A 22,033-nucleotide genomic window follows, 5' to 3' on the forward strand; every position below is an offset into this window, starting at 1 on the left:
CATGTCACACTTCACGGTGCCTCAATGATTTGCATAGTAAAAGTGCCACAGTTAAAGAGAAATTTGCGTTGTTACAACGCGAGCGTAAATATTACATAACAGCGACAATAGATCGTTTTCAGTCCCGTTCTAGAATTTCAACGCGTGACGTTGTTGTGTAATTTCAGGCTGAATGTTTGTTTGAAAGATTGTGTTAATACTAAATGGAATTGAAAATACAAACTGAAATATAGATGCACAGAAAAACCAGAAAAATAAGACCAGCACTGGGAATCGAACCCAGGTCCTCGGTATTCCATACCGCGTGCTATACCGCTACACCACTGCTGGTCAACGGACGGCGGGTGGTGAGCGGTTGGTTCCAATGGAGTGCCGAAAGTTTCTCGATGAGGGCTACGGTATAGATGTCGCTAGCGTCACTGCTTAAGTGGCTAAATAAAGAAAGAAAGAAAGAAAGAAAATACATTTATTCACAACACAAGACACAACAATAGTATTAAGTACAGTCACGTCTAAAAGTATGTATACACAAAAAAATTTGAAAATCATGTAGCCACACATTTTTATCATAAATATATATCTATTACTGACACCAAAAAATTGTATTCATTAAACTGTTTCAGTATTATGTAATCACAAATGCTTCAGAAAGTTGCATACTTAAATAAATTCCATTTAAATGTATCCACCTCGTAGGCAAAAATAAGTATACATGAATGGGTTCCATATACATATAACCACACCAATTTGGCAAATATTTGTATACGCCGTTTGATTCATAAATATGTATCCAGACTGCAACAACAAACCTTGTCTGACTGGCATAGAATCGTAAGTTGTATATTTAACTGATTTGACAATTCACGAAAACAGTGCGGACTTGTCACTGCATACGTCTATCTCACGATTATTCTATGACGCACTTGACAGTCCTTAGATTGAATTGACTTGTAAATATTGAGTATTTCAGTTTAGGGTCATTCTCAGAAAGGTGCCCTAAGCATTTTTTTTTTTTATTTTAATTATATTGTTAATTTATTAGTGGTAGAGCCGCACTGTAGCCAGTTCTTGGTTTGCAGTATGAATGAAAATAAGAAAGAAAATGTGAATAGATAAAGATGTATAGACTAAAGATAGAAAACACTACCTATTTGTAACTTCAGATAGGTTATATATTATAAAAGAAAGTCACTGGCTTCATGGAAGAACTTCATTTTAAAATCAATTACTTACATATACTTATAATGTCAAGTGCAAGATCGCCATTCTGTCATCGTCATTCAGAAGCTGTCTTCTATAATTAAAATTACAATGATTAAAGATTGCAAATTATAGATGCTTCAGTGGATCTGTCCTCAGTGGATGACCCGAACAACTTGATCGCTTTGGCTTAGTCGATATTAATGACCACTCTGGACATTTCCAAGTATTTGGTGATCTTGATGGTGTATAAAAAATTAAATATATCCATACCAAATTTCATCCAGCTCACTCCAGTCAGTTCATCCCCATTTTCTCCCCTTAAGGGTTGCTTTTGGAGATAAAACTAAGTACCCTATGTTCAGCCCTTGACAGTCGAAACCTGTCGGTTTCGACGTGATACCGGAACAGACAGAGTTACTTTCAATTCATCACTCCATAGTATAAAACAAAGTCGCTTTTTTTGTCTGTACGCTTAGATCTTTCAAACTACGCAACGGATTTTGATGCGGTATTCACAAATAAATAGTGTGATTCACGGTGTTTATGTATACCGTAACCGTGTTGTGCCGGAACGGGTCACCAGTATATAATATTATTTTAATGGAGTATGGATTCGTAGTATGTATGTCCCTGCCCGCATGCAGGTTACGAAAGAGACAGACATGTAATCTTAACAAAACAGTAATTCTTCAAAACGAATCAAAATATCAAATCGTGTTTACATATTTATGAATCAAACGGCGTATACAAATATTTGCCAAATTGGTGTGGTTATATGTATATGGAACCCATTCATGTATACTTATTTTTGCCTACGAGGTGGATACATTTAAATGGAATTTATTTAAGTATGCAACTTTCTGAAGCATTTTGTGATTACATAATACTGAAAAGTTTAATGAATACAATTTTTTGGTGTCAGTAATAGATAAATATTTTTGATACAATGTATGACTACATATTTATGCAACCTTGTTTTTGTATACATATTTTTAGACGTGACTGTACAAATAGACAACACGTAGGAAAGTATGTGTCATTGCGGTTGTGAATAGGACACTGGCTCAGCATAATGCTGAAGCGTTAATAATAAACACCCCAGCGCTGATTTTCAGCCAGCACCGTTGGTGACCCTCGGACCGCTACAAAGATATACTACTTACACAGTTTTATTACTATACATAAGACTACATAAATAGAAAATTTGTAAACAATGAAACATATTAATTATTTTATGGCTTTGAAAGACATTAACATTAGTAATAAACATAATTATTATAACTATTATACACTCACTTGCCAATATACAACACCGTTAGGTACGCGAGCTAAAAGGAAACATGAAATTAACAACCGAAACAAAAAGAAGTTTTGTGTAATAGTGCTGGAAGGGAGAGGAATTAATGGAATTATAGCTTTTGAAATGCCAACAAATAGCCTTTAAGCTTTCGCCCAAAGGTGTACCTGCTAGTCACTCCGAGTATAGGAGGAGGTATGTCATTCCAGCACTTAGACGCCGCGAATCTGAAACTACCTCGAAACGCCGCCGTCCTGTGCGGAGGCACAATAGCCTTAAATCAAAGCCTTAAATAAGAAACAAACAAGCTGAGATATGAGGTGCATAGGGGAAATTCGTGTCTGTACCGTTGACCAGCAGTGGTGTAGCGGTATAGCACGCGGTACGGAATACCGAGGACCTGGGTTCGATTCCCAGTGCTGGTCTTATTTTTCTGGTTTTTCTGTGCATCTATATTTCAGTTTGTATTTTCAATTTAGGTTTTACGGGATGACCGTAAAATAAAAAATACAAAAAGATTCCAAAAAATCAATCTTACTAAATGGAATATTTATTAATATTTTTTTACCCAAGAAATTATCCAATTGTACAGTTTTGAACATGAAACTACCGTGAGACTCACTCATATTAAATGTAATTGAAACGGGATAACTCACGTCTTATAACCTAACCAACAATAAGTTGGAAACCCCCGACAATGTCACTTCATAGTTCAATAAATGCCTGCTTTCAAATAAAAAAAAACAATTTCAAATCGGTTCACAAGTTTAAGAGCTACGGTGCCACAGACAGACACACATACAGACACATAGCGGTCAAACTTATAACACCCCTCTTTTTCCGTCGGGGGTTAAAAACGGAGCGGTGGCGCGCAGTGCGCGTGTTGCGGCAGCCGCCGAGTCGCGTTGCTCCTAGGAAGAAGGGCTACGAATTAGCCCGAAACGTGACGTCTGCAGTACGGTTGACTTGCTCCTCCGCGAAATACTATTTCGTATTTTTTTTAAAACATGGAGCTCCGTAAAGTAACGCCAAAATCTTAACAGTGTTTTAAAATGTGTACACATAATAAAAAAACACCATTCTTTTAACAGTCAAGGTAATCTGACGACTTGTACGAAGCGTACTGCCGACATAATCTCATATTAAATTCATATAGCGGTTATCAGCTTCGTCTCCGTTGAAATTTCGACGTGGGCCGATTGACGTCATCTAGGCTCGATCCCTCTGAGAGCATATTTTCAATTTCGCTAAAGTAACAGTTGCCCGTTGCCCACCTGCTATAACGTCCCTAGGGCGGTTTTAGGGAGTATATTGATTGGATATCTGTATAGAGGGCAGTAAACATTAAGTGGTAATAAATACGGTAAGTAACTACACATGTTGTAGACCTTTACGCTGTGATCGACTGCAATGTGGTATATTGTTTTTTATGTAATTTCCACAGTATATTTCTTACATACTGTAGTTGGACATGGGCTGTAGAAAAAACTCTGGTTCTTGATTAATAAGTAAGTATATTGGAAAAATAAGACAACAAAAAAAGACGATGCAAATTTACAACAAGTATTTCGTGCCGGTGACAGGAACGGAGGTAGGGGGGGAGCGGAGCCCACAGATTATATAAACCTTATTGTTGGTGTTGCCAAGAACAGGCTTCTATTTAACCTGCAATGTCCTTACGTACTCGTAGGTAAGAAGGAATGGAACTTGTCTTCAAATCTTGCGAGTCTAATTTCAATCAATTCAAGTAACATTTGATACGGATATGTAGTTTGGATGACAATGCAAGAACCGTCAACAAAAAGTGCAGTCAGCAAGTTTACTTGCAATTTTTAACACAAACTCATTATTTTTAATTGCCGTTAAAAGCACTTGAACATTATGTTGATTTCAATCTACAACGCTGGCTTGAGTCTATGTCGCGTCGTTAAAGAATCTAGCATATTTCTAGCGTATTTAACTTAAATGTAGTTATTGCCTAAGGTGACCTTCGTTATTTATTTTAATACAGTGCAATGTGCATTCGCATCATTAGACCTTAACCCGTCTTACCACATGTTGACCTCAAGACCTGATGATTTGATGATTAACATTATTGCACTAGCACTCATTGTGAATATATCTATTAGATTGAGACATCACCTATTGAAAAGCTTTTTAGTGATGACAGGTTAGTAAGAAGATATTAAAAAAGCCTTGTCTCCAGTCTGTGTTGGATAGAATCGTCATCATAAACATCCGAGCTGTGCTCGAAAATATCTGCATTATTTTGGAGTGAACATTTTTGGTAGGCAACCCGGACGGTGAAAAGCGTGAGTTAAGCTATAATTTTATAAGTAAACAATTGTATAAGGTAAATGGCGTATCCACATGCGCGTAAAACAACCGAAAAATGCTCCGCTTCGAATGCAGTGGCAGCACGTATACGCTTTATGTCCTTTTTTCTCCCGTTATGAAAAGCATACGGTTGCTCTTTCCTTCGACGTAATTGAGGTCAGAAATCCTGATTGTCACTTTTTTCCGCTTTGTTTTTGGCTTTCTAATAACATACTTATATCTATGTCTTTTAATATTATTGGAGTTAGGTAAGTCTTTGAATGTGACTCCTCGCAGTTAGAGTAGATTAGTAGATACACAAGCTTTGCCACACTTGTCATCATCACTGACGTCACGTAAACAAATTTAGGCAACGCGGTGGAAATTGACTTGTTAACTTACGCTAAAACAGTACCTGTTACGACTTATCATCGTAACCATCTCGGTCTATTATATACGTACCACTGCAGGGCAAATTTTCATTAATATCGAACGCCCCCCCCCCCCCCCGTAATGGTAGTAAGTATATCTATCAAACTTGCAAGGAAAAATATAACGGTTAAGTTTTTATGAGAATTATTAGTAGTTTAAGAGTAAATAGCAGCCTAAGTTATAAAACATACCTAAACTTGGAATATTCCGTACAAAATACGAAATCCTTAGAAAAACATTACTTAATTTTTTCGTAATGGCTACGGAACCCTATTTTGGGCGTGTCCGACACGCTCTTGGCCGGTTTTTTAATTAAAGTAAAGTTCATGGGTATAATTCGTAATTAGTTTCTCATATAAATTCCGAACCCACTCTCTGCTTGAGAGGCCATACCTCTAGGCTAACACGACTATAACATAAACATTTTTTTCTTACTAACCACGAAACTCGACCACACGTTTCGGCTGCGGTTCCGCGCGGTTTTATCCCACCGTCTCTTTCTAAACTGATACTCTTAAGAGGGATAGCGCGCTAAAACCACACGGTTCCCGCCGTGTCTGAACACATATTAAAACGAATGGACAAAAATAGCGAATAAACCGTCAGACATCTGGCTGTCATAATATCGGGACAGTGCCTCTGATATTTGACACGCACATTGTCTGCGCAGGAAAAGGATAAGGTTACGTACACGATATCCTCCCGAGAACTGACATAATTTCTGCCACTGCCACACGTCACTGTTCGGAATAATTGAGTACTTGTCTAGTTAAACATTATGATATGAAGTCGTGTTTGTCGAGACCTGGCTCAAAGTCTGTCCTTTTTATAATAGCTTGACTACGCTTTAGTGAAAGTGTGCAATAGGTACTTTTACCTACGCTGCCACTGTTTGTATGATCGATGTTCTTCAGAAATGCCGCGGCTGCTTATGGGGACCATAGTGAGTGCTGCCGTGCTGCGCCAGTCTTATCCCAAATTAAAGTTCATGGCTTATACATACTAACTTCAAAAAGGCAATAATAATAAGGTTGTGTTTAAAAAATCTGATTGTACTTGCCTTATTGTTATCCAAATGACATATCGGTATCGGTACCAAATTTAAAGTCAACGCTATGAACATGCTGCGGAGAAGATGCTGGCGATACGGCCATGGAATTATTACACCACAACTTTAATGTACACCGAATTTCAGCTCAATCGCATATATCAGAAAATGGTCGAAAGATGGATTGTAAATTTTGAAACCACTAATTACACTTAAGTACATTGTACGAATAAACATACGAACGTTGGAAGATAAATAAAAGTTTGTAAGCAAATTTACACCTGAACCACTTTTATCTCATGTTAATACATGAAAAAAAAAACATATGCAATAGGGCATATTAGTTAGGCAAAGCTCTGAGCAGGGGGCGACACTAGCACATACCATATACATGTCGCCATGACGGGTGACATCAATGACCATGACCAAAGACTATTAGTAATGTACCTATAGAGAAAACCATGACATATTTACAACGGACATTTAAAACTGGATGATCTAGAAAAACTGCTTCGCTTGCTGCTGTGGTGCGAGTTTTAATTTTAATCCTTTCAGAGTTTTGAAGAACTTGTCTGCGTTATGCTTGTGACTGTTTACGTTATGTGCTAGTGCTGCATTCTGGCGGCAGAACTTGGCAGTAATATTCCCTATTCCGTCTGTAAAGTGAGTAAGTGAAGTAGTCGTCTATGAAGTGAGTGCTTCTGCATTAGTTTGAGCCACACAAGTCTTTCACCATACCAATCCATACGACACCCACGATACGAATCGTACGATACGTATCGCCATACGATCTCGGCTACCATTTCAGTTAGAGTTAAGCAAGTGTCCTAAAAAATAATAAAACAAACAATCCATATTGTCGTAAAGTGGTATTGACAACACCCACTCTATATTTGCTTTTATTTGCCATTGAACCACTCTCATACTTGCGCACTCGCAAGGTGTAGCAAGGACATCTTTTGATTTCGTCGTATTTGCCACGACTATAAATCTTAATCTGACGCGTTCTTGTTTCAACTCAATGCTCAATTAGTTTGTTAATTACTTTAGTGTATAAAGAACGTTGTCTTTCAGTATTTGTAATACAAGTCATGATGTTTAATGGTCAGTGTTCAAGTCTTTGTCGTATTTGAAAGAATTATCACGCTATTGGATTGTGGGTTTGTTTTAGAAGAAATCTGACTCTTTATTCTATTGAAATTGTTTTGTTAATTTTCACAATACGATCGTTGCTATATAGGTTTATACTAATTATATAAGCTTTTCTTTAGTTTGTCTAGATCATATTAAATATAATGACCCGGATAACTCACGTCTTAAATCGACATCATCATCATATTTATCATTCATCATTATATTTAATATGAGTGAGTCTCACGGTAGTTTCATGTTCAAAATTTGTCTAGATCCATTTTAATCTTCCTTACATATCCATTCTTATTGCACCATTCGGAGTTATTAGGCTTATTAGGTACGTGACTTATATTGATTCCATGTTTGTTTCATCCGGCGTATAATTTAGCTTCTTGCGGGCTTGTTCTGTTTGTACAATTCCCTAAATCAGTAACAGCTAATACCTGAAACAACTAGAAATCAACAAATTCGCGAGACCCAAATTAGGATAAACCCTTAACTGCTCCTCAGGATCCTAAACACTGCAAACAATCTCAGAACAACCGCAGACCAACTAACCTAACAGTTCATCGGCCTTAACTATTTCCTCATGGTAAAAGATACTTTGAACAGGTGTGTTGAAAGGCATACATTGCAGGTCACGTCTGTGTGCGTTTTCTAAGCAATGGAGGTAAAACTCTTAAAAAGCTTTTTGCTTGTGCTAACGTACATACGATATGGTTTGGTTAAGGTGAACGCTGTTTGTAGTATATCTTACAGGGGTATAGAGACTGCATTGCACATTTGGAAGTTGACGTTCCGGGCATTAATAACCAAAGCAAATCAAATTGTGTAGTCAGTCAAGTTAGTCTTTTATAGGTATAAAATTGGTCAGGTCTACCTAGTGCAACATTCCATGTTGTTACATTTTTCTTTGACACCTGAGTTCAAAAGGGCCGTTTAATTAAAGACTTCTGCTAATTATTCAGAAGCAATTCAGCTTTTGCTCCAAAATATCGTAACTTTAACTATTGAATTTTAAAAGTCCTCTTAGGTAGGTAGGGTAGGTAGGTACCATGGGAAAGTAAAAAAAAATATTACACCCGCCACGTGACAAAAGCCGAAACGAGTTTTGTTAGGGAAAAAACAGCCGAAAATCAAGTTAATTTTGAAGACGTCTCTGCGTATTCTCCTTAACTCACACTCATCAGTATGCAGCGTTACCGCGTCCTCAATAAGGTGCTCTTCGTAAAACAAATATATATCGTGGATGTATAAAAAACACATGCACTCGAAAATAATTGGGGCACGTTGCGTTCGCGCTTGCTTCCTGCGTTGCTGCTGCTGGTTCACTTAGAGCACTAAAGTAACTGGAGAGGCCAACGACAGACCAAACCCTTTGCGAAAAAACTAAAAGTAAATAAGTTTTTCGTAAAAATTTCATTTTCAATACAAGGTTTTTTGCTGACAGTACTTTATGCCGATTTTACTTGCATTATCACCCAAACTACATTTGCATAGCAAATTTCAAGTCGATGCCATTAACCATTGAAGAGTTCTGCCCTGCGGAGACGGTCCTGGCCAGAATACCAGAATGGCACTATCAGATTATTGTATTGTCACGCAATTTACATAAGTATGCCAAATTTCAAGTAAATTATTCGACTATTGGAAGTTGGTTGAATTCAACTTGCAAGATTTGACTACAGACAGACATACAACGGGACAGGTGAAACTAAATAAAATCTTGTAATGACTAGCATTCATGCTCATTATTACTTATGTGAGTGTGATGTGTGAGTGTGATGTGGGAGGGTAAAGCTCAAGTTGGATTTTCTGAATTTCCTCGTTTTCGTGCATCACTATTTGCGTGCTGCCTTGCGACCCCGTTGAAATTGGCGGCAGATTTTTTTACCTATTGTGATTAAGTGCGTATGACGCCTCCGTTTGGCATAATATTCTAAGCTTCATGAAACTTTGGTCGAACAATGCCGCAGGAAACGTATACTGCCTTATGGAGTCGTAGGGTATTGATTGTGGAAATGTGGAATAATATTTTAGTGCTGGCGCAGTCGTGCCTGACTGGGCTTAAGAGGGAAAAGGAGGGAGAAATAATTATGTAACCCGTATAGGTTTGCAGCGATTTCATTACGAGTAGAGTAGGGATCCGGAGATTTAAAAAAAAAAGCAGTGAAGACAAAGCTGTCAATTTTAATTTGACTTGATTTTTTGTTGAAAAAGAGCTTAGGACTCTGTGCTACCGTACCGTTGTCCGGACCAGTGTTGTATTTATTTTGTGCTAATTATACAAATTGCCTGAATCTGACGCTACGCGCGAAACACTATGCCAGATAAAACTAATGGGTCGCTTCATTCAAGTTTATAGAACAAGTGATCAATACGCACGTTTATCTAAATATTGTCTGTACACTCTTAGTTGCTCCAAAACATTTACATTTGAAACAATGATTGTAAAACAATAATGTCAAAGATGCACTCGCAAAAAGAATGTGTCTAACAGATTTTCTTATTACCAACGAAAATAACATTAGTTTTATTGCTCCTACATTTCACTCGCCCTTTTAAATTGGATGCTTGAGAGCCGTGATGTATCTTAATAGCTGCATTAACGGATTTTATTTGAGTTTTCACCTTTCAAGATCATGAGTTTATTGGCTTATTTGGAGAAGTTACTGCGAACCGACCCCTTATACAAGGGGGTAAACAAGTGTTACTGGATTGGTATGTGGTCACTGTTCATATAGACACCCTCAAATTTGCAAGATTGCGGACTCTAACGGCCTGCCCAATTCTAAGCTAGCTTGGAACGCTTGGAGGCTAGTTAATGCCCACTATTGTCTTCAATATCATGTTCACTGTTTAAAGATTTAAGGTAGCCATGCATACGGGAGAACCCAATAAAAATCCCTTGCAGGATATTATTGAATTAATTAATTTGATAATTAAATGACCTTGACCGAAGGATTCACGAAAAAACGGGACGTCGGAAGATATTTTATGAGAGCCGAAGTGTCGGCACTTACTGGGCAGTAAAACGAAGTTAAGCTCGGCTTACCTCCAGCCCAGGAGGACCAAGGCAAAAAACATTGCCTTACTTGATACCTCGTGCTAAGTAACGAGGTTAGGGTGCCTGGAAGAATATGAAGATCATCTTACGAGGGTGTTAATGTTTGATAATGGAATTCTACCTTAATATATCGCCGAGATATCCTTAAGAAAATAAAGTTACAGCGAGTAGCTTTAGTCATAGCATTTGATGTAATGCAGTTTGTCTCTAAAGTTAAGAAGTTAACGAGTGCATATATTTGTCCTCTTGAAATAAAGTCATAAAGATTCTTTAAGTATAGTTGCTCAAGCTTTAGTTGTTTAGGCTATATTAGTTTTTTATTGTCATTTCGTCATTTTTTGGATTGAACGAGAGTATATTAAGTATCGCACACGACTTCTTGATTTATTATTTTATGGTAGTTTAATAAATGGGTTAATATGTTGTTATTTATTTATTTATTTCACTGTAAATCTGTGCTACCATCGGTATTTCAGGCATCTCGTTTGCATAATTCCCGAATTACTCATTCCTAGATTCCTTCTAACCTAAGTGCACTAAGCTCGAGCATCTTTAATGCCTTCATTAAGCGCCTACTTAGAATTATGTTATTAGTGCTTAATTTGGAAACCTTTCCTGCTCGGCTTTTCAGCCGTTTTTCTAAAGTTCGTCAATTTGATTGTCAATTTGTTTATTCCGCGCGCTAATTTTATGAAGTTTAAACACTGATAGTTTAAAGTATTGTCTTGGTAACTAATACAGCGCAGCGCACTTCGAAGCTTTCAATAAAGATTCACTTGTCTCTTATCTAGTCGTCAATATAAACGTAATGTCCGTCACCGTGCTCCGTGCATCCAATGGTCCATCTTGTTGGTGTCGACCACCCTTCCATAAAAAAATCAAGCATAACTTGAACAAAATCTGCTCTGCTACTTGCTTTTATTTATAGCACTTAAAGCTACGGTCTTAAACTATGTAAGTGAATATGAAGCTATTGTTACTGCTAACATAGTATGATTTAGTACTGGATTTCCAGGTTCGTATTGCACGGTCATAGATCAAAGTATAGGGAAACGCCCACAAGTTTTGCATTTATCAGTTTAACGTCAGAACTTAGTTGGAACAGCTTATTTGTTTAGCATTTACACGGGCGTTTTGTGTATGGTTCTTTTTTGGCCAGCTACCCGAGTGATGGTTATTTTTGCGAGCCTATTTTTTGGCGCCCTCTGTAGCCATAACGGCTGGACGGATTCCAACATTTTCAACATATGCATCATTAGGATTCGGCGTAACTGTTGGAATTACATACGAGTAGGGTCGTTCAATATGGCGAATTTAAAGTTTCTTTAGGGCAGTCGGGTTTTCGACTTATTTCATTTTTTTTACTTGTATCACTTCTATATCAGAAACGGCTGAAGAAAGGTCAGCTACTCTTTTCTCACCTACATAATGAATGATGACTACTTACTATAGGTACTGATACATGAATGTATCTGTCTTCAGATTAAATTCAACTAATTTAATTCTTAGCTTGTTCCACTTTCTTGTTCAGTGTTTCTGGCGTAAAAGGAAACGTGCAGTCTAAGTTCAATTTCCTTACGTTTAAAATGCGTGATCACAGAGTTAAATTTTTCCAATTAAAACGATTGTGATTGTTACACTATTTGATTACCTAATGTAGCATGAAGCATGCCGTAAGTAAAGCGATATACTCGTACCGTCTATGTTTTTTTAGCGATGTACCTTGTGTTTTTAATCCAGTAAATAGGCTCTCCACTCTATCCGTTACGTCGTTTAGCAGCATACGCCCACAGTTCATCAAGTCGATTGGTTTCGTGTTATAACTGTATTAGTGGCATTGTTGTTTATAAATTCGTATCAGAAGAACTTCAAGCTCAACTTAGTTAGACTTAGTTTAGTTATAACACCGTTTTAAGCACATGCTGGTGTGGAAAAAGCAATTTTGGAAAGTGGTTTTTAAAGGAGCGAACTGTCTGTCTCATTGAGTGACTTATACTTTGACGTTATTGTTTTAAATAGGATAAGCAATAAAAACTAAACTTTAACATTATTACTCTGTTTATCTATGCTTACAAGCGCTTTCCTTTGATCGAAGCTACGACATCGTTCACATTTAGTAGTATCGAAGTTTAACAATACCTTTTTGCCAAAAAAAAATATAATTTTACTGTTGATTTTCATGTGTTCGCGAAAATTAACATTGCTACCTGATTGTGGTAAAAATATGAAAATGAGAGAGTCTAGATCATTTAGTTAAACTGATGTCTACCAATATTATACAATGGCACGCAAAGTTCACTGACATATTATTTTTATTTCCTATGAGTTCTTGAACTTGAACTGGCGAGTAGCTATTGCGTCGAGTGTTTATATTTCCATTTCGAAAGTGCAAGTTTTAATGATCAATGATGAGTGTGAAAGTGTTGGACAAATACAAACTTCCGTTGATGTGTTCGAGCGATGGCTGTGGATGTCCGTATAAGAGGTGAGTTCTACGTTAACCTTCGTGCACTTACATAACACAAGTTTTATAACTGTGTATAAAAACAATGCATAGAAGTAGTGTACATAATGGTTTTCTATCGTATTTTATTGAAAAGTTTGTATTTATCGTGCTCTCAAATAATTGATTGAAATCCGAGCTTTTCCGATGAAAATACATTATTTACTATATCGTTATGTGTACGAACATGGCTCAATAAAGGAACCATTTCGTCACTAATTTTTAAAACACCTCGTATTACATAATCGATAATATATATGAGTGTACTTTATGAAAATTGTTTTAAGGGTCAATTTTGTTGACGTATTGATTTGAGATACGAGATTTTTCTTATTTTCTAAAAATTAATTTGAAACTTATAGCAGGTGGTGGTTTGTTTGACTGAGCACCTTTAACAACTGAACGGATAACATTTAATGGTTCTTTTGTTAAAATTTTGTCATCCTAGTTTCATATACTTACAATCGAGTTCATAAACTTGTAAGCAAAAATTTGATCAAAAATTTCTGAACACGACTATTGTTAGCGGAGTAGAAGCTTACTTAGATATTTTTGATCAAACTTTTTCTCACAAGTTTATGAAATCGACTGTACAACGTATTTCTAGTTTTATTTTTTCTGTGTTCCATCAGTGATTTATGTCTAAAAACAGTAACAGCCACTGTGCTGTGAATGTGAATCCAGAATAAATATAGGTATAATATTTTTTATAAAAAAAGATCAAGTGCAAGTCAGACTGCGCGCTCCAAGGATTCTGTACAAATTTTTAGGTATTTTAGAAAAGATTTTCAGGCTTTTTTATTCATTACGCCTTTATTTGCATTACGTGGAGTTTGATTGAAATAAACTGGCACCAGTATAAAGCAGTCACTAAGTCGCAAGCTCACAACAAAATTACATAAAATAAACTAGATTTCAACCGAGAGTATTACGTAACCGGGAAACTAGTTCGGTGGGTCGCGTATCTCAACAGATGATTAAACATAATTATTTGTTGTGATAAACTCTGATATTGTGTAATAAAATTAATGGATTAACATCAAGATTAATGTGTGGATGTCATTGTAAAAGTCTAATTGCATTAGAGGTTTAAGTAAATCGCAGGTTAACCTTACTGCCAGCAAAGCGCATACGATATATGTATGTGAGAATGAGGGTGGATTTGTATTTGAATGATTTGATGTGAACGAGTGACCGAATGATCGAAGACCAATGTGGAGTGAATGAGTAAAAAAGATTTGAGTTACGATCGGGTGAACCTTGGTGCTAGTTGTGGTTTCTGTTTTCATTTGCTTTTTTGTATTACGTATTCACTAGTTTCAATTTTTAATAAGTAAATTCTTTTTCTAATTTTTATTTCAAAAAGTTGTTTTCCTTCGCGCGATCCCACATGTATGTACGTCGCCATCCAATACCAGCGGCCAAGGTAATCAAAAATATTGAAACATGAACTCTAATACCTTACCTCAGAATAGAATGCATGTGCCGATATTTTTGAGCACCTTGGCCGCTCCAAAATATGTGATGGCGACTGTAGCACTGTGGGATAGGTTTGTAAATTTATTTTCTCAAAAATACCTATCCGTAAAAGTTCACAATAAGAAGGCGAAGTGCATAGTTTATGGTCAGTGAAAAATTAAAAAAGTTAAGAACATTGCAGGCTCGATTTTTGAAATATAAGGCGTCATTTATGACCAGCCTCAGCCTGTTAGACGTAATGTAAGACCAATACGTAATCTGGCCAGGTATTGATTTAATATTACTTAAGCTCTTATGAGACATATTTTATTACTCAATTAAACATTAAACATTGTTAAATATTTTTTTATAAATACGCACTTTAACCGTTCAACTCGCGAATATAAGTCAGAAGCTATGAATAAGAACTTCCGAAAGTAACGAAATTCGGACCGTTTTTGACTCATGTCATAATAGTGAGTTAATCGAGTAATACAATGCAAGAACTCTTTATTGCACACCAATACATAGTAAGCAGTACAGAAAACACAGGTATTCATATACATAGAGATTTTCTAAGGTAAGCAAATAAACGGCCTTAGTAATTTTAGGTAAGTATATTGATTTATTTTGTTTTTCTCACTATACCTAACCATAATCCTTAACGTATTGTTCTTTTTATGTTCCGTTTATCCCCTATAGCTCAGAACTCCAGTAACAGCCCAACTTGTCACCGGAAATCCTTTGCTTGTTACGTTTTGTTACGCTCAGGATTTGTATAAGTAAGAAGCTTAAAAACCTGTCGCAGCTGGGAAAAAACAAGGAAAAGTTTCTAAAGCGTGACAGAAGATGGGACGGACAAACAGGAAAACGATGCTATTACTATTCCAAAACTGAGCCGGTTATGTTCAATGAAACATGGAAAAAGTTCCTGAAATTCCCCAAAAGTGAGAGGATATAACTTTTTGGTCACCTATCTCAACAATATTTCGAGACGGCACGCCAATAATATTCACGTGTTTTTTTTTCTCGAAGTAAATCTATTATTGCTGCCATCAAGATAAATCGCTATAAGAGATTCGCAATGACATCGAAAACCGAGGCCCAGATGTCAGGGAGGCTACTACGATATGCGAAAATCAAAAATCGTACCGTCCCTTTTACTCTCGTATTAAATAATATTAGCGTCAGCGGGACGGCAAGTTAACGAAGTTTTAATTTTGGACTTCGTATTTAGTATGATTATATATGTTGATCTCGACTCGATCTAGTGCAAACGTATTGTCCAGTTACGGTGCCGCGGTAACAAACGGGGACTATTACTCGGTCAACCACGGACCGGTGCGGCCTTGCGCTCGCGCATACAGATCGACCACCCGCTTTAAACGTTTTACGATACGGTTAAACATGGATCTTGTAGGACTAGATGTAAAAGGATATATCGACGTTGTGCTTTTGTAGACGATGGGTTTCAAACGTTTCAGTCGTTTTCAGTTCGTGACGTTTGCAGTAAGCTTCTTTTAGATATTTTTTGTTTACACGGTACGAATAAACTGTGATTATTTATTACGATGGGTTATAGTGTTAGAGTGACTAGAATAACCAAACTTGTCTTGTTTAATTTGTTAAAAATTTAATAACATTTGGTTAGTTCTGGATCCAGCCGAACATTGATCATTCATTTTGTATATTCAACTAGCTGTTGCCCGCGGCTTCGCCCCCGTTGATTTTTTCTATATTTTCTTCCATAAAAACCTTCTCCTGACAATAACGAATACAACAAAAAAAAATAGCGACATCGGTCCAGCCGTTCCCAAGTTTTGCGCTTAGCAACATATTTTACAATTCATTTTTATTTATATAGATAGACAATTTTATTGGAACTTGACGAATTAAAAAATAGTTGTGTCTTTCCCTATAATATGTACAACAGTATCGTGACTGACTGGCAGTCACCGCACAGCCTGAACCACAGTATCTCAGTTTGAAACTTGAAATTTGGCAGACGTAACCTTAGAGACGTGCAATAAGAATACATTTCTAGATATTTAGGCTATAGCTCATATTTCTACGGACGAGTCTACAGAGTTCGGCAACAGGCGCTTTTAAAAATGGGAATCAAATATATTTGTATCAAGAATTGCAAGGTACCTAAAGTATGTCATTGCTCAAGTATGCACCGATAACCAATATACAATAGTTATAATCGGTCCACATAATTATTACCAATACAGTAGCATTCATCAGACCGGTTTCCGAACGACCTTGCCGCCTTCACAGTACTGATCTAGATACTTCACAACCTGGTAATACTGTCACTATCAGACATAAAACAAACACCATACTACAGAAAGAGACAACCGCTCTAAACAAGTCTGGTGATTTTTTATATTGAGAAATTGAAATTTTGCCTTTAATTACATATCAAGGTTTGCCTCTCTAATGTTTATCTACCGCCTTTGTCTCTTAATTTAACTCATAAAGACTTTCATTTATTTACCTTTGATCCTTATTTACAGGGAAAGGTATTAGTTTTTACTGCGCGTTCCAAAATTATCATCAAAGCGTCTCATCAAACATCAAGCTAAACCGTAATATCATATCTCAGTGAGTTATTACCGCCATCTAAAAGTACCTACACCATCTTCATTACCGCTTTGCCATTGACCTTCGCAGTATAGTAAACCACCTTGAATCACTCCTATCATTTCTGTTTAACAGGTGTTCTATACTGTTTTGTTTGGAGTGACGTACGGACACCGCACAATACGTGCTCGGTATGACAGATGGCCTGGTTACAGGTTGTGTGGCTTCGCGACTACACCGCCCTTAGGATGGACAGATGGGAAGGAAATTGTTTCCCGTAAAGGCCTATTAATAATCAGTGTCACCGATTTCAGTTTTAAGGCTTGTAAAAATTAAAGTCACTCGTCAGTTTTCCCCAATCAATCATTACATGTCGTTAACAACTCACCCACCATGGATAGAAACTGACCGTCGTGTAGAAAGCATTATTTGATGTTCCAGCAGAAACAGCGCTTTATACAGGTAGGTTTTTATCTGATAGGTTCTATGCGCAGGAGTGTCGCTTTCCCTCGAGGCTGGAAGCGCTTGCTGATGGCGCATGCGCCAAGTCAGTCGCTTACGGCCGTGCGGACAGGCCGCACGCGTTTTCTTCACGAAATCATCGCCAACATTTGCCGATCACCGCGTCACGGTGCTGGTTCGAGTGCTGAAGTGTACACAGTGCAGAAACAAATATTGTGCGATTATACTTGGACTTACCAAGATTCAGTGTTAGTGGCAAAAACTGCAGGATCTAGTGTTTTTCCTTGAAGACCGTCACGCGCATTGACTCTTTTTTTTACATCGGTCTCTATTGCTGTAATTACGGTTCTAATTATTATTGTTTCTTTTATCAGCAACCACGTATTTTTTTCTCTTTTGTGTTGATTTTCGTATTTCACTTCTCTTAGATTTTTTTATTTCTTGGCCTTTACAATACTAAAACAAATCGTTGATTGAGCTGATGACATTTGCACATGAATAATTTTCCTATTTATTTTATACGAATACCGTTGACATTTAAATGTTATCGGTATCACCTTGTAAAATATTAGTCATGAATTTTGTAATAGGTATTTGAGTAGGTGGCACTTAATTTATTAGACTCTATCTATATCCTTAATCAGAATCTTGAGTAAAATTTGGAAATATATGTGAGATACGAATTGTTTCGAAACTTAGGGAATCCATTGTTTTTGCTTTTAACCAAACAATGGTATGCATTTCGCTTATTGTACGTACTAAGTTTGCAGTTGTTGAACTATCACGCATTAATGACGTGGATGATGTATTGTTTTGATCATGAATGCCGCCGTTGGCTGCACGTCCCAAATCATAACAATTACAATTTGTCACATTTTGCTGATGATTGTTAAATCATCCATGTGACGATTTATATTTAACGCCATACCTTAAATATTGATAAGGTAACCTATACTGACTTTTTCTCACGCCGCTTATCTTTTCATGACATACTCGTACAAAGTTTAATATTATTGGTCCGTCTTCGATTTATGTTGTCAAATACACTAAAAAAATACAAGGAACTTAACATCGGATAGGTAGAGGCAGAATTTTAATCGGACAAATATTAAATTGTACCTAAATGTACAAATTGTCAAGTTGAAAAATTATTTAATACATCGAAAACTTTGTTTAGATTTCATAGCTTAATCATGTAAATCTGCAGTTGACATCCCCAGTCTAATAATTTCAGATGATTTCGTGGATTGCGAGAATTTCGAGGAACTTTATGTGACACAATTGTTCTGCGGAATCAGCTCTTTAGTGAATTGGAACATTGTCAAGAGAGTCCGCGCAGGTTCGCATTATTCCACTCGTTTACTTTTTAGACCTAGCGTCTTACCTTCGGTTTTTCCGCGTTCGCAAAGTTGAAAGACGTGTTCAGCATATTAACTGCTTGTTCGCAACATCTCGTTTAACGGACGTCAGAATCTTGTACCCTTTCCCCTTAAGATACTTTCTCAGGTTCGTTACAACTTTAGGTCAAACCGGAACAACTTCGGTAATTTCCTGTCTTGTGATGTCACAAGAAGTCCCCGAAATCCTTTTGCAGCTTTTAAGTATTCTTAAAATTTCATGATTGTCATAAGAACGCATCTGGTCTATCACATGTTAGCATAATGAACGCACTCAGCACCAGAGCGTGCACCTGTTTATAACGCTGTTGCAGCTTTTCTTAATTCTAGTGAAGCTTGAATATTGTGTTGTACTTCTTTCCCAACGACATTATGTTTACTAACGTTGCAAGATTTGAATTGCGAAAAGTCTGGGAGTACCTAGTGATGGAATAAAGTAATGCCTTTTGCAATGAGTTGGACAGATTTAATTTAAAGTTTGATTTGAAATTTTAACTTCTTCACGATGTTTTTCTTTTCGCTTTTAAACATACCACTATCGCTGGTTAAGTTTTTGTGAACATGCTTTGACGTCATTGTCTGACGTAATCTGGTTTTAATGGGTAGGTATTTGCAATATGTGACATACTGTAAAGACATTTTTATGGTGGTGTTCTTAGTCTTCGTTGTTGACAGCGTCCCTTCAGTATCCCTTGTCTAACTTTTCATTCTTAACTTCATTATTTCCGATGAGAATAAGAGGCAGGCCGAGATTATTTATATTCCCGTTTTGCTTTTGGTAATTCTGTCATACTTTTTACCTGTTGAATTTTTCATAAGTTTTCTTTTTTGTGCCACTAGATTATAATAACAGCGATACTCGGTGAGGTAAAAACAACAATGTCATCAGTCAGTGACGGAAGTAATGGTTTTTGTTGGCTCACTGTGTGATGCCTCAATGCTTAGGTGCTTTTTGCTATAGTTTCATAGGTTTTGTAGAAAAAATATAATAAAGATTAATTTTGTACACTGTAACGGTTTTGTGGCATTGTCGTTGGAGAAGTTTACCGTATGGAAACTATTTTGATGACTTTTCGTATACTAGTAAACATATTGTTGTATGAATCCCATTCTAAAATAATAGCGACGAACCATGCTTACTTACAAATTACCTTTAAACAGTAAAATAAATTACACAGATTTGCACACATGAGTGCCCATCTAAACAGACATCTCTGCTAGTGAGACATTGCTGTATTGTTGTCTCGACTGAGGTTAAAAGTCTCATTGAAATTACAATTATTTGAACATTGTTTTTGCTCAAAAACAAATCATACGAAAACGTTTTGTTCCCTCAATGAAATATTACCTACTTCATTCAGCTTTAAAAAATAACTTCATCTGGATCGTTTTTACATATTCCTGTATTATTTTTGACAATGTACATCCTACTGTCTGGTGTCATTGTATGAACCTTTGTAAATTTATTTCAAGACCAGTTTACCTTTTTTTACTCACAGTGCGTCATTATGTGACGCTCTTAGGTTATAAAAAGTCGCTGTTCCGACGTTTGACATATAATAGTCCACATTGATATATAAATAAAACTGTAGACCACATTTTAATATGGTGAGTCGGGTTTCAATAAATAGTAAGTATAACTAGGTTTATTTGTAATCAGGCTTTACCACAGTCAATATAATCGTAACTACCACAAATTGCTCTGTTATTCTAAACATGACGCTCGTTTTGCAGAGCCTAAACCGATTTAATGTTGTTTAACTGAATGCGGCTTACTCTTGATTGTATAATCCAACGGACTTTGCATCGTGTTATGTTTGATCTATACCTTAGGACGTAATATCCATGAAGGATCGCTACAGCAGGGCTACTACGAAAGTCGAAACTCGAAGTTCGTGTCGTGCGGTCCCTCTCGCTCTAGTATTAAATAGTATAAGTGTCAGAGGGACCGCACGACACGAACTTCGAGTTTCGAGTTTCGTAGTAGCCCTGCAGCTAAGTTTGTGAGTGAATGAGTATGTTTGTTACTTCTTCACGCTGAAACGGCAGGACGGATTTGGATGAAGTTTAGCAAAACGTTAGTTTATAACTTGGATTAACGTAAGATACTTTTTATCCCGGTATTCTTACGGGATAGGGATAAAATCTCGTAATAGCAACCGTCATGAAATGTGGTATGTAGGTAGCTGGACCTCTGTAATAACACATGGCTACTTTTTATCCCGATATTCCCACGGGATAGGGATAAAAATATGAAATTTCAACCGCTGGATTTACAGTCTCGAAATTTTAGACAGTTGTTCTTAACACAACCTCAATGAAGACCACGATTTGAATTTTGGGAATTCCCAGGGGAATTTAGTAAAATCCCGGAATTTCAATTGTAACTACCAGATCGAATAATTAACGCGTGCGTAGCCGCGGGTTAAGTCCAGTACCTAATAAAGTACAAAATGGTAAGCTTATTCTATAAGTAGACCTCAATGGACTCTATTACATGACAATGTATTTTTACTACCAGCGTTTTCAGAAAGATCATTATTGTCAAGTAGAATACGCCGTAAGAAACTTGGCAGAAAATCCATTAGTTAAGTAAATACTAAACGTGCTAGAGATATTTTCTACTGGTAATAACAAAATTTAACAAATTTTCTGCGCTCTGTGTAGACATTCCATTTCTTATTACAAGCAGGCAAAAGTACAAATAATAATAAAAAAGTCGTGAAAAACAGCTAGCCTTGTTGTAATTAGCGGAATAACAAATTATCGTGACCTACTGACGTGGGTCCATAGAATTGCCCGAAAACTTTTCCCAGCGAAAGGGAAATGGGGATACCCAAAAGTAATCCGAGAGTTTATAAAAGAAACTAATATCAAAGCGGTGTAAATGTTTCCCTGTATACCTATTCAGCGGTGTATTTACAGAAATGTTTATTCTCAGAAGCACTTGTGAGATCAAATTGGTTTTCGCGTGACATGTTCACATAATACACTTAGGTTAATATTTTCCTTACAGCGATCATCGCGATTCTTTTCGTCCGTGTTTTTATCTAACAAAAATTCTGCAAGCATTATTCATGAGTTACATGATTGATTATAAATGTAATTGTACATTTTGTGCACACACAAG

The 22,033-nt window shown here is 36.7% G+C and overlaps 1 protein-coding gene across 10 annotated transcripts in view; it reads left to right on the forward strand.

Annotated features, from left to right (window-relative positions):
* Positions 1-22,033, forward strand: part of LOC141438738 (uncharacterized) — a 213,231-nt gene that overhangs the window by 127,022 nt on the left and 64,176 nt on the right. For 2 of the 10 annotated variants that reach the window (XM_074102677.1, XM_074102681.1), the window contains exon 1: positions 17,611-17,842. The exons of 6 other annotated variants lie outside the window; for them this stretch is intronic. Coding sequence is in view for 1 of the 4 variants with exons in the window: in XM_074102679.1 (XP_073958780.1) it covers positions 12,903-12,982 (80 nt within the window). In the remaining 3 variants the exon portion in view is untranslated. Of the gene's footprint in view, positions 1-12,890; positions 12,983-17,610; positions 17,852-22,033 lie in introns of those variants that run through there. 2 more of the 10 variants (XM_074102679.1, XM_074102678.1) reach the window with 2 other exon arrangements.

Source organism: Choristoneura fumiferana, chromosome 19 (genome assembly GCF_025370935.1).
Source record: "Choristoneura fumiferana chromosome 19, NRCan_CFum_1, whole genome shotgun sequence".
NCBI classification, from domain to species: Eukaryota; Metazoa; Arthropoda; class Insecta; order Lepidoptera; family Tortricidae; genus Choristoneura; species Choristoneura fumiferana.